The sequence below is a fragment of the Sebastes umbrosus genome, chromosome 20 (genome assembly GCF_015220745.1).
Source record: "Sebastes umbrosus isolate fSebUmb1 chromosome 20, fSebUmb1.pri, whole genome shotgun sequence".
NCBI lineage: Eukaryota > Metazoa > Chordata > Actinopteri > Perciformes > Sebastidae > Sebastes > Sebastes umbrosus.
Genome location: NC_051288.1, coordinates 25,348,655 through 25,362,774, shown reverse-complemented (window position 1 = coordinate 25,362,774; position 14,120 = coordinate 25,348,655). Strand labels below are relative to the sequence as shown.

At 41.3% G+C, this 14,120-nt stretch overlaps 1 protein-coding gene across 4 annotated transcripts in view; it reads left to right on the top strand.

Moving 5' to 3' along the window:
• The window catches only part of aatkb (apoptosis-associated tyrosine kinase b), a 61,973-nt gene that overhangs the window by 31,276 nt on the left and 16,577 nt on the right, over nucleotides 1–14,120 (top strand). For 3 of the 4 annotated variants that reach the window (XM_037754114.1, XM_037754113.1, XM_037754112.1), the window contains 2 exons: nucleotides 2,518–2,651; nucleotides 10,510–10,651. In XM_037754114.1, coding sequence (XP_037610042.1) covers nucleotides 2,607–2,651; nucleotides 10,510–10,651 — 187 coding nt within the window. In that variant the 5' untranslated portion in view covers nucleotides 2,518–2,606. Of the gene's footprint in view, nucleotides 1–2,517; nucleotides 2,652–6,276; nucleotides 6,653–10,509; nucleotides 10,652–14,120 lie in introns of those variants that run through there. The other variant, XM_037754115.1, reaches the window with a different exon arrangement.

Below are 14,120 nucleotides of genomic sequence, written 5' to 3'. Positions count from 1 at the left end.
TAAAGTTAGAGTTAGATACTGATACTGGTATCATATGAAACTATAAAACCTGATGAATCCATTGGTACCAATCATGTCATACTAGCTGGTCACGAAGGAGGTTAAATAACGCTCCAAACTTGCGCTAAATTTTGTCGAGGAAAAACTGTAATGGCCATTTTCAAAGGGGTCCCTTGACCTCTGACCTCCAGAAGTGTGAATGAAAATGGGTTCTATGGGTACCCACGAGTCTCCCCTTTACAGACATGCCCACTTTATGATAATCACATGCAGTTTGGGGCAAGTCATAGTCAAGTCAGCACACTGACACACTGACAGCTGTTGTTGCCTGTTGGGCTGCAGTTTGCCATGTTATGATTGGAGCATATTGTTTTATGCTAAATGCAGTACCTGTGACGGTTTCTGGATCAATATCTGTCATTGTTTTGTGTTGTTAATTGATTTCTAATAATAAATATATACACACATTTGCATAAAGCAGCATATTTGTCCACTCCCATGTTGATAAGAGTATTAAATCTCCTATTAAGGTACATTTTGAACAGATAAAAATTAATTTGTGATTAATCGCGATTAAATATTTTAATCGACAGCCCTAGTTTTTATAATTTCTTTGCCTCTGCTTGAGTATTTCTTTCTCTTAGTTCTCTACATTTCTCTCTCCGTCTCTCACTCACTGAAGGTCCTTTCAGACACAACGCGACAACGACACCACTGCGGCGAGCGCAGCTCAAACTTGCTTTGTCGTAAACAGCTCTCATCCGCTGGGAAACCACATTTGGTGTAACTGTATTGCTGTCTGGGTGGAAACAGTAGAGCTTATACACGCTGTAAAGCACCAGAAACAGGTTGTGATAACAAAAAGGAAAAAAAGGTGTGAAAAATGGGAGAATTGTGACGCCGGGAGGAAACCGGGAGAGGGGAATGTAAAACAAGAGTCTCCTGGGAAAATCAGGAGGGTTGGCGAGTCTGCCTGTAAGACAATAACTCAACAGAGAAATCTTCTGTTGGGCTTCAGGCAGAACTAGTGTGTGTAAATACTGTTAGTAAACTGCATTAATATTCAATCATTAATATAATAACTGCATCTCGCTTTTAATTAAATCACCAAATTTCTTGTTTTTGCAGAGAAATCCTCCTGAAAAAGTGATTTAGCGTTCAGGACACATGGGAGCTGTTTTATCTTAATCTTCAGCCATGTGGTGCCAGAGTGTCCTCCAGGGTGACTTCACTGGCTTTCATTGTGTTTTATTACTCTGTTTTCACGTTACAGAGTTGTGTGGTTAGAAAGCATTTCTTTTGGGTGTTACCATAATGGTTTAAGGAAATCACCATGTCCAATGTTCAACTTGGGACTTTGTTTGGTTGCACGTCAACTCGCCTTCTGTCTCTACGGATGAATAAATAAAAGGTTCTTACTGCTACATGTTCTATTCTTAAAGGGTAACTTTGGTATTTTTCAACCTGGACCCTATTTCTGTGCAGGACGGAACCTCCCAAAATCAAAAATTAAATTAATAAATAAATAAATGACTTGATAAATAAATAAATATGTCATTAAATCTAGCAAAAATAATATTAAAAACAAATGTAGCCATTAATTAATTGATAAAATGTGACAAAATAAATCATATCAATTGGTATTTCAATTTTAATTTGCTTCTTTATTTATGTTTGTATTAATTCACATTACTTTTTCTGTTTAATTTTCTCTTTATTGTTTATTTATTTGTATTAATTCTTTAACTTTTTTAATTTTATATCTATTTTTAAAAGTATTTATTTATTTATTTATTTATGCATGATTTTCCCTTTGCATTTCACCCCTTATTTATTTATTTCTGTATTCTTTTCTTTACACATTTCTTTTTTAGGACTTATTTATTACTTATATTATTACTTACTTATATTATCTATTTTTTTAGGGTTTTAGGACTCATTCCTGCAGCACTTGCAGTTTTAAGGTATTCTGTCCACGTAAAAGTCTCAGATTTATCTCCGGGGCATGTGGTATGTCCTAAGCAGAGGTTGTTTCTGAGGTGCAGTGACACAGTGGAAAATAACAAAGTTTAATCTTCCAACTGAATCCTCATTATGAAAAAAAGTCCCATTTATTTGGGTAAAAGTAATTAAATTTAGAGATAGTTCAAAGTTAATTTTTTATATTTGCAAATCACCCTCACAGTGCTGTTTTACAACGTTAGAAAAAGCCAGTAAGTGCAAAAGATCTGCTTCTGTTACCAGGTAAAGGTGATAAATCAGCACGTGCATCTTTAGCCTGCAGAGGTGTTGATCCGTCCTACGGGGCTGGGATGTTTCAGAGCGTTTCATTTTAGAGCAGAAACATGAAGGCGAGCTATAAATCAAACGTGAATGTCGCTAAACGGGAATATAGAGATCTCCTGAGGAAGCAGTCAGTTCATGAGCTGCTGTATAATCCTTTTACTGTTGTAATCTAATGTGCTTCAACATGCATTAGATCACATTAACGTAGTCTGTAACTCTTGTGTCCTGCAGATGGCGCTCCGCTGAGTGAGCTGTCCTGGTCGTCGTCCCTGTCCGTGGTGGCCATCTCCCTCTCGGGCCTCTTCACCGTCGTCTTCCTCATGCTGGCCTGCCTCTGCTGCAAGAAGAGCAAAAGCGGCTTCAAGGTGGGCCGAACATCATTTCTCACCACATGAAAGAAATATACAAGGCATGAAGACAAACGGACGCACACTCGTTAAATCATAGGAAGTCTTTATGGAGTCTTGCGTAGAGATATACTGTACGCACTCTCTCTGTCTTTGCCCTGGAACATTATTGCAAATGGCCTGAATGCGGAACATTCCTCTCAGCCTCTCATTAGACGTCCATTATACTCAGTGCACAAGGTCTCCAGCCAGTTGTGCTTGATGGGAAGAGGAGGGAATAAGCAGACAAAGGTGGTGTCGGCTGTGTTTATGTGGCGACGGGAGGCCTGCAGCTTTTCAGGACCATCCTGTGTCATTGATGTATGTAGACCCTGTTTCTGAGCAGCGCGTGGAAATGGGTCACGGCACCGCGGAAAATAGGACAGCAGGGAGCCAGGAAGATAGTGTGTGTGTGTGTGTGAGTGTGTCGGAGGAATGGTGAGGCTGTGCATATGACTGCAAAAAAGGCTTAAATATATGTGTCTCTGTGACTGTTCTTCCTGCTGATTCACCTCCATGTTTAAACATGTCACCTGGTGGAGTTTACCTGGAACATAGTTCTGTTTACATTCAGTGTTTCTCACCTAAATCTAACTCTGTGTAAAGCTGAGGCTGAACAGATCCCCTGGATGCATTTCCTTCCTCATAAAACATTTGCAAATAGACTTTTAGAATATTTTGAAACATGCATTATCAGGCTCGTTGGAGACGAGACAGGCCTACAATGCACTCCGGTTAGATTTGTGTCCGACTTGATCCCGACTTGCTCTGACGTCATGCACACGTGGATCGAGGCGGCCGCAGTTTTTAGAGCCAGGCGCCGCAGTTGCTCTCCACCAACTGCAAGACCCGGTGCATGATGGGAAACGCCTGGCTGTCGCCTGATCAAAGAGCTGATTGGCTCTTAGTTTTGACAACAAACACCACGTGTAGTAGGAAGTCACAACTTTCTGTGTAACTGTAATATTTAAAGATAGGGTGGACGATGTTGGAAAGCTAGCATAATGTGAAAGTAGCATCGCCTCAGGAGCTCCGTCTAAACCCCCCCCCGCCCCTCGGGGCTCCTTCCAAGGCAACGCCCCCCCACACACACATGCACGAGCGTCGTAACTACTTCACAGACACAGAGCGGAGAGAGGACCTCAACTCAACAACGCTACCTCATGACCAGTAACCGCGGCAGTGCTACTACAGGGCTGAGTTTTCTCTTCCATTCTCCAGGAAACGTGCGGCGGCAACACGCTTTGAGTTCAGGCTGGTGCACGCCAAGGGTAGAGAACGAGCAGGGAGGCATCTGATTGGTCCACTCCCATGTTGATAAGAGGATTAAATACATGACAAATCTCCCTTTAAGGTTCATTTTGAACAGATAAAAAATGTGCGGATAATCTATTACATATCTGTATTGATTGACAGCCCTAGTCACAACACAGTTAACGTACAATTCAAGTCAATTTAGAGGAAATTGCAGTTTACGTCGCCGTGACATTGTGAGGAGAAACACATGATTGCGGCTGTCGGTGGCGTTTCTCTCTGAGTCAGCGACATGTTTTCAGTAATGAGGAATGTTCGCCTTCGGGTGCATCTCCATCTTCTCCCTCTGCCTTTCTCCCTTTTTTCATTTTCTCTCCAACTTTGAATGTCTGAAGAGCTGCACTGATTACAGAAGTAGCCACGTTACATAACATCCTGTCCTCTCTAAGTGTGCATCTTGACTTGTTGTTGGAATGCCAGCTCGTTACATACGAGTACGTATGACGTGCCTCACGTCTGGTTCGTGTCTTCGGCGGGTCGGACCACCCAGATCGGACCTGTCGGGGTGTGTCCGAGGAAGGGGCCGGGGTGGGAGGAGGAGGGGGGGAGAGAGAAAGGGCGCGAGGGCGTGAGGAAGGCCGTACCCATGAGGCCACAGTGCATCCGGCCTCAGGGCCCCATCTGGAATTAGACACAGCCTCTCCCAGAGCAGGAAGAGGGAATATCAGGAAAAAAACTTCAAGAGGGAGACGAGGGATAAAAGCTCTCTGTGTTTTACAGACAGTTGAGGAAAGATGAGAAAAGATCCTCTCAGCTGTGAGAAGGAAGCGGCTTGAAGGAATAGTTCAACATTTAAAGAAATGATATTCACTTTCTGGCTGAGAGTCAGATGAGAAGATTCATATTTCTTGTGCATGGTTTAAATGAATCCTTCATATAACCTTTTAAACCTGCAGTAGGCAGAATATTTTTGGTATCATCAGGCAAAAATTTCATAATAACCTTTCAGCATATTGTAATTCAAGTGTTCTGAGAGAAAACTAGACCTCCTCATGGCTCTGTTTTCAGCTTTAGAACATCTAGCCTAGTGACGGGAGACTTTGACCAATCAGAGGTCATTTCAGAGAGAAGCGGCATCTTTCATTATGTGCTTCTCTTCACAGTGTCACGGCGACATAAAACATAAACAAAAGTAAAATTGTATGATAACTGCTTACATAATGTTGTGACTAGGGCTCCAGAAACCCTCACAGGTACTGCATTTAGCATAAAACAATATGCTCCAATCATAACATGGCAAACTGCAGCCCAACAGGCAACAACAGCTGTCAGTGTGTCAGTGTGCTGACTTGACTATGACTTGCCCCAAACTGCATGTGATTATCATAAAGTGGGCATGTCTGTAAAGGGGAGACTCGTGGGTACCCATAGAACACATTTACATTCACATATCTAGAGGTCCTCGCCAGACTTTTTTCGGACATTTTTCCGACTTTTTTTTTACATTTGTCAGACCTTTTTTGAAATTTTTCCGACTTTTTTCGGACATTTTTAAGCATTTTTTGGACTGTTTTTTTTTTTTTTTTTTTTTACCTTTTTCAGACTTTTTTTCGAATATTTTTTGGACATTTTCTGACTTATTTCCGACTTTTTTGGGGATATTTTTTGGACATTTTCGCACATTTTTTGCACTTTTTTTCGGACATTTTTAAACATTTTTTTTTTTTCAGACTTTTCTTTGAATATTTTTTTTTTGACATTTTCCGACTTTTTTCAGACTTTTTTTTTTGACATTTTTCCGACTTTTTTCCGACACTTTTTTTTAACCGTTTTTTTTTTTTCAGACCTTTTTTGGACATTTTCGCTACAATCTAACAATAGCAAGTTGCATTAAAGAAATTAGTGGCGTTAAAACAAATTGTATTGTGTTAACTTTGACAGCTTTAATGTAAAGCTACAACTGTTTAGGGCTAAAACACAGAAACTGCAGTCAGTTAAAGGTCAGAGTAAGGGGTTTAAGGGTTAAGTTTAAGGTTCAGATTCTAGTTAAGGCCTTTACTGATGCAGCTGAAGGTCATAGGTCAGAGGTCAGGATCTAACGCAGTCAGTGGACAGTCCTCACAAGTACAGTGTTAACCAGGAATGTGTGTGTTGTCATGGTTTTGTGTGGAAGGGGACTGCCCTACAGATGTTCTTTGGCTTTTGGGAGAGAGAGAGAGGAAGAGAGGGAGAGAGGGAGTGATGTCACATGTATAGTATGTTACCCCCCCTCCTCCTCCCCTCTCCTCCCTCTTCTGTATTTTTCTCCCTCACATTTTTGTGGGGGCTCAATAACTCGGCTCCCTCGTGAGGAGGTTCGGTCTGGCCCTGTGAACTGGGAGATAGTGCTCCTCCTCCTCCTCCTCCTCCTCCTCCTCTTCCTCTCTCCAGCTTCTCTCCCTCCATCCATCCCTCCGTCCCCAGCAGTCCCGGGGACACTCAGTGGTCAGAGCCTCTTCCTCCTCCTCATCCTCCTCTTCTTCCTCTCTGGACTCAACAATGCAGGATGATGAAGCCTGTTTTCTGCAGCCGCCGCTAAACCTCCTGCTGCTCTGCACCCATAAAACTAACGGGGGGACCACTGAGTGTGTGAGTGTTAATGTGTGTGTGAAAGAGGTTGAGATGCTGACACCGAGGCTGAGGGTGTTTGACGTGCTGCCGTCCTCACCTGTGGACTCTGAGGAAAGGTAAGAGATGCTGAGGGGTCACGGAGCAGCAGATTTAAAGGATGAAGCAAATGTTTACCTGTAAATCTTTGCACGTTTTTAATTCTTAGATCTCTGTTAAAGCTGCATGTACAATGGACAATTGAATAATAGTTATACATTTTGAGCAATTATAGCCTTCAAGTATGATCTTATCAGGATACTAATGGATCACACAACCCATGTCCACGTCTTCGATCGCCATATATCTTTAAGTTTCTAGTTTCAAGACTTGGACGTACTCCGACAGCTGAGAAATAAATATATACAACCGTCTTGACTTCATTCTTTTTTAAATGTTATTTTCCTTTTTCATCAACTTTGCAATCCATTCAGCGATGTGTAAATTACTGAAGTTTGTTGGACGGCTTTAAGAATGAAATCACTTCATATGAAATCATAAATCTGTGGCAGATTTCCATGTGAAGTAAACGTGTTTTATTGAGTCCTGAAAAGATTATTAGATGATTGACTGATTCTGGTCACTGTAGCTGACATTAGTAATGTTTAAAAAGGTAAAAAGACGAATGCATGTATGCTGAATTTTGATGATTGATGCTCCCTTTAATGTAGTGAGTGAGTGAGTGTGCAGTAGAGTCGTGCAGAGAGCTGCACATAGTTTTTCTACCGTGTAACACAATGTCATTTAAAACTTTTTTCAGTACGTATATGTTTATAACTTGATTACATCTCCTGTTATTCCCGTCAGACTGAAGTTACTGTTCCTGCAGCTCGTTTGTGGCTCATTTTTTAGGATCCAGACGAAATGCTGCTCTTGTCTGATTGATGTGATTTTAATGTATTTGAGGTTTGGACTCAAGATGTCACTTTGCATTTTGGGAAATTGTCATGTGAATTTCTTCTATTTGGTGATTTACTTTAATGATTAATCAATTAATTGAACTATTCATTGTGTGCAGGCGTAGTTTCGATACCGTTTACTGCAGGATAGATAGATAGATAGATAGTAACTTTATTGATCCTGAGGGAAATTCAAGTTTCCAGCATCACAGTTCCATAGTGCAAACATATTAATAAAAAGGCACAAGTTAGTAATACAAAGTATAAAGTATAAAAAATATACTAGATATAAAAATACCAGGGGATGAAGAAAACTGTTAAAAATGAATATAGTGCAGCGTAACAACTGAGATACAGGACTATTAAAAATGTGAATGTCGTGCAAAAAGTGATGTAGTGCTGGATAATAAAATATAGGAGATGTATAGTAGAGACCAGGGGATTAAGAAATGTCAAATATGGAATATAATGTGGGATAACAACTGAGGTAAAGAGTTTAAAAATAAAGAAAAGATAGACTTAAGTGCAGAATAAAGCTGTACATTGTTTGTAGAATACAGTAAAACATGTCTATAAAGGTGCAGAGTAGAGCTGTTGGTGCGGTGCAGAATTAAAAAAAGGAGTGTCTGGACATTTAGCGATAATGTTGCAGGTCAGTAAATGCTGGTGTTTGTGTTTGTTATGTTTATTTGTTTCACACATATATAAAAAGACAGTAAAATACGATTCACATGACAGGAATGTAAAATCCGTGTGAGGGTGTAACCTATAATGGCTTCTATTAAAACACACCCAAAGGACACACGAGATATTACCACGACAGAAACCAGCAGTACAGTTTAGATATTAGTGTTCAAAACATTTCCACGTATAAAAATATAGAGTGTAAAGTAAAAAAAATATAAAGAAACAAGAGTTAATGTGCGTGCATATGTGTGTGTGTGTGTCTTTGACAATGTGTGTGTGTGGATGTGGAGAGTGAAACCACATGTTGAATGGGAGGGCGAGCGAGGCCGTGTGAAGATCTGGATCTGAGGCCGAGGGAGGGCGTGCACGAGTGTGTGTGTGTGTGTGTGCTCACATTCTTGGGGGACAGGATGAGGTGTTTGTGTGTGTGTGTGGGTGGGTGTTGCAGAGGGCTGCAGCAGGTCACATTTTTCCAGTGTCGGGACCCCTCTCCTCGGCTCTCCTCGGCTCTCCAGCTCCCAACTAAGAGACTTTTATTCTGACATCCGGTCGGTGGATGCATGCAGCCAACTCCCTCCTCCTCCTCCTCCTCCTCCTCTTCCTCCTCCTCCTCCTCCTCCTCCTCCTCTTCCTCCTCACTCTTCATCCTGTCGCTTCGTTCAGCAGACAGAAAGCGTCTTTCACTGTTCAACCCGCCCAGACCTCAATGTAACACACTGTCATAGAAAACTAGAATGTATCTGGCATTTGTATCTCTCTTTTTTTTATACTCATCTTATCCACCTCATCACTCCAAAAGCAGTTACAGAATAGTTCTGTGGAAGATGCTCCACCCAATGAGTCGACCCGTCAAAGGAAGAGAACAATGTATTCAGAAAATGGAGCAAAAGAGAAGAAAACTAGACTAAAACCTGAGTATATATCTGGACTGTGTACGATCAGTCTGTGAATTTGTTGTATTAATTGTTCCACTAATAGTCAGTGGTCGTGTCTATAATGTTAAATCCAGCGGTACATGTCCACATTGTCCGGCGAGGACACTAGGGGACGCTGGATGCTCCACCAAAGAACGTATATTGCTATAAGTCAACCATTTTGGACTGAAAGCGACTACCGGACGCCAGTAAAACATCCGCCTAAAAAGTGCCGTACAAAAGTAAAACTAAATTATTTATATTCTATTGTCATATTCTACTGATATGGCCTGTGTTGAACAATAAAATATTATAAATATAATAAGCGTTTTCAGTCCAAGATGGCGGCAGAAGCTTCTGTACTCTTTGACTCAACTGGCCGTTCAAGCGGTGACGTACCTGATCGTTGAAAGCACCCGATTGGTCCGTTATTCCATCTAAACAATCCACCGAAACCGACTTCTGAAAACATTTAAAACGAGAAATAAGTGATGCCACGGCTGAATCTGGTTTCATTTTAGAACTAGATTGCCCAGTTTCACAGTTTGGTCAGAGTTTCGTGAGCCGGACGGATGAGTCGCGCCCAACGGGCCCCATTTGCATAACAGACTATTTCAGCCTTTTCATTTTGAAAGAGCAACGGCCTATGAGGAAAACATTTATGAAACTTCCATACAGTCCATTTAACAGAGACTCATCTCTTCTGTTCAGTTTCTTTCAAGTCCAAAATGATGTAAGAATCTCTCTAGTCAGTGATGAGAGTGTGATCAGGCTGTAAGGTCTCTGGTGAAAACACTAATCTGTCTTTGCCACTCCGAGTTGTGAAGACGTATTGATCGTTGATCTGCCGCTTTGTGCCATTCGGGGCCGCTGAAGCTGACAGTCTTTCTCTCATTGTTTAGTGAATAATATCCTCATTGTCGGTTTTGATGTAACATTCATTTCTTCCGTTCTTGCTGATTGAGAGTGAGAGTCTCTGAAAGCATCTCAGCACTAAAATCATCAGGCTTAATTGTGAAGTTGAGGATTGAGTTACATGTAATCTCAGCACAAATAATCTCTGGGTAGATCAGACCGGCTTTGTTTACACTGTGACGTTCCAGTCACACTGAAACGAGCCAAGACAGCTTGCCTCAGTTTATCTCAGCTCTGCTTCGGTGCTTCAGCCAAAGATATCAGTGTCGCTTTCTATGTACATTAATGCACCCGTATGTTCTACAACACCCCTAAAGGCAGAGTAGGGCTTGATTGTGAGGTTTGTTTCCAATTTTGCGTCTTCACATCCTCCCACGTTACAAGTTGCCAGTTGACAGTCTAATGCACGCCTCCAGGAGGGACGTCGGGCTTTGAAGCAAATTTTCGTAGTAGCCAAACGGCGGTACTACAACTTCCGTGTCCGTCACCTCTTTGGCCTCTTCATGTATTTCTGTTTTCCAGGAATTCAAGAATGTGGACGGGGAGGAGTACCATGCAGACATGTCCACGTTGGCCTCGCCGGCCTCCAAGGGCAGCCCGGACGTCTACATCCTGCCGCTCACCGAGGTGTCGCTGCCGGTCGCCAAGCAACCTGCTCGATCAGGTCGGTCGAAGCCTTCAGTTCTCTTCAGTTTAACCTCTTAAACGCTGTCACTTCCACCAGTGGCTCCATCTGCTGTAAACTAACTAACTAACTGATGTTGTGCAGCCAAGCACAGTTGAAAAAAAAACAGAAATTTTGCTGAAGAGGGAAAATCAGGTTGAAGTTTTATTTTATTTCTGTATTTGGTATGAAAAAATAATGGTGCGTGAAAATTGAGCGTTAAAGAAGTTAAACTTGGTCCACCACTTACATTTCTTTACATTTATTTTTACTCATTAAATCTTTGAAATCCCCAAACTACGTTTAAGAAGATTTAACACCTTTTCCCTATTGCTTAGAAAAGTTAATCGCACATTTTTTTATCTGTTCAAAATGTACCTATACCTAATCCTCTTATCAACATGGGAGTGGACAAATATGCTGCTTTATGCAAATGTATGTATATATTTATTAGGGCTGTCAAAGTTACCTCGAAAATTGCGTTAGCGCAAATTCGTTTTTACGCCACTAATTTCTTTAACACATTGACTTGCAATTTTTAGGTTGTAGCGTGCTCAGTTTTAAAGCTAGAGTGAAGATGTCATACAAGCTTGTCGTGAAGGAGGCTAGATAATGCTCCAAACTTGTGCTAAATTTTGGCGAGGAAAAACTGTCATGGCCATTTTCAAAGGGGTCCCCTGACCTCTGACCTCCAGATCAGTGAATGTAAATGGGTTCTATGGGTACAAAAAAAAAAAATATCAAAAAAAGTCTGAAAAATTCCAAAAAATATCAGAAAAAAGTCCCAAAAATGTAAAAAAAAAAAAAAAAAAAAAAAAAAGTCCAAAAAATATCCGAAAAAAGGCCAGCATTTTTTAAATTTTTTTAAAAAAAAGTCCAATTTTTTTTTTAAAATGTCCGAAAAAAGTCTGAAAAATGTCAAAGAAAAACTTTATGATCATCACATGCAGTTTGGGGCAAGTCATAGTCAAGTCAGCACACTGACACACCGACAGCTGTTGTTGCCTGTTGGGCTGCAGTTTGCCATGTTATGATTTGAGCATATTGTTTTATGCTAAATGCAGTACCTGTGAGGGTTTCTGGACAATATCTGTCATTGTTTTGGGTTGTTAATTGGTTTCCAGTAATGACATGGTTGGTACTGATGGATTCTTTCGGTTTTCTAGTTTCATATGATACCAGTATCTTCATTCTAGCTTTAAAACTGATCCGCTACAACCTAAAAACCACAAGTTGTGTTAATGCGTAAAAAGAAATTAGTGGCATTAAAACAAATTAGTGTTATTATCACGTTAACTTTGATAAAATATGAGATGAATGGGAGGTCAAAGAATATCCAGTCGTGATATAATTTTTGATGGTGCTTTATAATTCACGTCTTCAGTCATTTGCTGATGCAAACCTTGCAACAGCTTTTTGTAAAAGAGCCAGAGTCTTACACATGCGAGGTACATTTCAAGGGTGTGAGAGTAATGTAAGAGCGAGGAGATCTGGCGTGAGTCAAAGTCAGTCCCCGGAGTGAACACCGCCCTCACGCTGGCCTCAGTCAGCTGGGTCTCCACCTATCCCACAATCCCTCGCTGCAGGTCCCCACAGAATGGACTCTGTGCTCTTTAACTTTCACTCTCTCCCACAAACATCTGCCTGTTGCGTAACTGCGTCCAGGCGGCCGGCCGGCCTACTCCGCTGCTGGGAGGAATGTGAGGCATGCGAGAGCACAAAACCCCAGTGAGAGTCTTCCTCTCTCACTCCGTCGCTGTCTCTCTGCCTCGACGTGACAATGGTCCTGGTTGTGTGTTAATGGGCGGATGCTGCCTGATAAACTGGTGACACTGGAGTGAGACTTAATGGATCATGCCCACGCAGTTAAGTCAGGGATCAGTCTGGATCTTATCTCTAAGAGAAGTGAATGTTTTACATTCACACAGTTTGACCCACTCTAGTTAAATGTTACACCAAGAGCTGGGTAACAAGACTTGATCAGAACCGAGTATATGTCTGGACCGTGTATGTCTGTGAATTTGTGGTTAGATCGTTACATAAATAGTCAGTGTTCATGTCTATAATGTTAAATCCAGCGCTACATGTCCACCCATACTTGCCGACCTCAAAAATAGGGAGGACTTCTAAACCAAAGTTGGATGTCCGGGGGTCCTCCAACATAAAAATCTGAGTTTCAGAGACAAAATATATCAAAATATTAAGTACACTGCAACAGCATTTTTATGTTAAATAGCCCTGCTTTTAATTTTACTTTTAATTCTCAGGAAAGAAAAACAATATAGATATTTTTTTATGGTCGTGAGCAGCTCTCTTCCACCAGGAAATGACATTTGGTGTAGCTGTATTGTCGTCTGGGTGGAAACAGTAGAACTTATAGACGCTGTGCAGCACCAGAAACATTTTGAGATAACGAAAAGGTAAAAATGGGTGAAAATCGGGAGAAAAACGGGAGAGTTGTGACCCCGGGAGGAAACCGGGAGAGGGCGATGAAAAACGGGAGTCTAGGGACGCGCTGCTCCACTCAACTGGACATTCAAGCGGAGATGTACCCTCTCGTTGAATGCACCTGATTGGCTCCTGGTTTTCTGCTCGCCATTTCTTATAGGAAACAACATGTTGACCTGCTCGTAAACTTTCTATTATTCCGTGTAAACAATCCACCAAAATCTAATTCTAGCGAGAAACAGGCGACACTGCTGCTGAATCTGGTTTCATTTTAGAACTAGATCACCTAGTTTCACAGCTTGGTTTCGCTGGACAAGCTCATTTGCATAAAGTACTGTTCTCCGCCTTTTCATATTGAAAGAGCAACAGCCAATGAGGAAACTCCAACACTTGACCAATCGTGTAACTTCATCGCTCAGTCAGTGACGGACTTTAGCGTTTGGTTCACCCAAATCACAAAGAATATATTTCCTAACTTGCTCCGAGCGGTAGCTCAGCCATGCCGATGGGTTCAGTTTTATTTGCTGAAGTTTTTAGACGACAAAAAAATTAGCTCAATACAAGAAAAGTTAATGGAACGGTGTTCAATCATGGATGTATAATGAGACCTGGATACGGTGCCGCCACTCAGCTTTTGTTATAAGTGAGAATCTTTTCCTCAGTGATTTGTGTGAACTGTCCCTTTAACATATGAAGCTTTGTCTTCTGTGAATAATAGAAACCATCTGAGGTCCGGGACTCATTAGAGCTCCGTCAGGACGGCCTCACCCACTGACATCATCAGAGGAAACAGATTTATGTTTGAGATATGAAATGGATCCATCATACTGTAGCCTGCTAAGACACCTCCTCTCTTATACTTTCTTTTATTGTTTCTTATATTTGTTGCTCAGGGTTTTGTCCTCTTTTCCTCCAACTATGCTCGAGTTTATTTGTTTACCAGTACTTCTTATAAATGTAAAAGTCCTCAGTTAGGTTTAGGCAACAAAACCACTTAGTTAGGTCAAGGACAAACATCCTG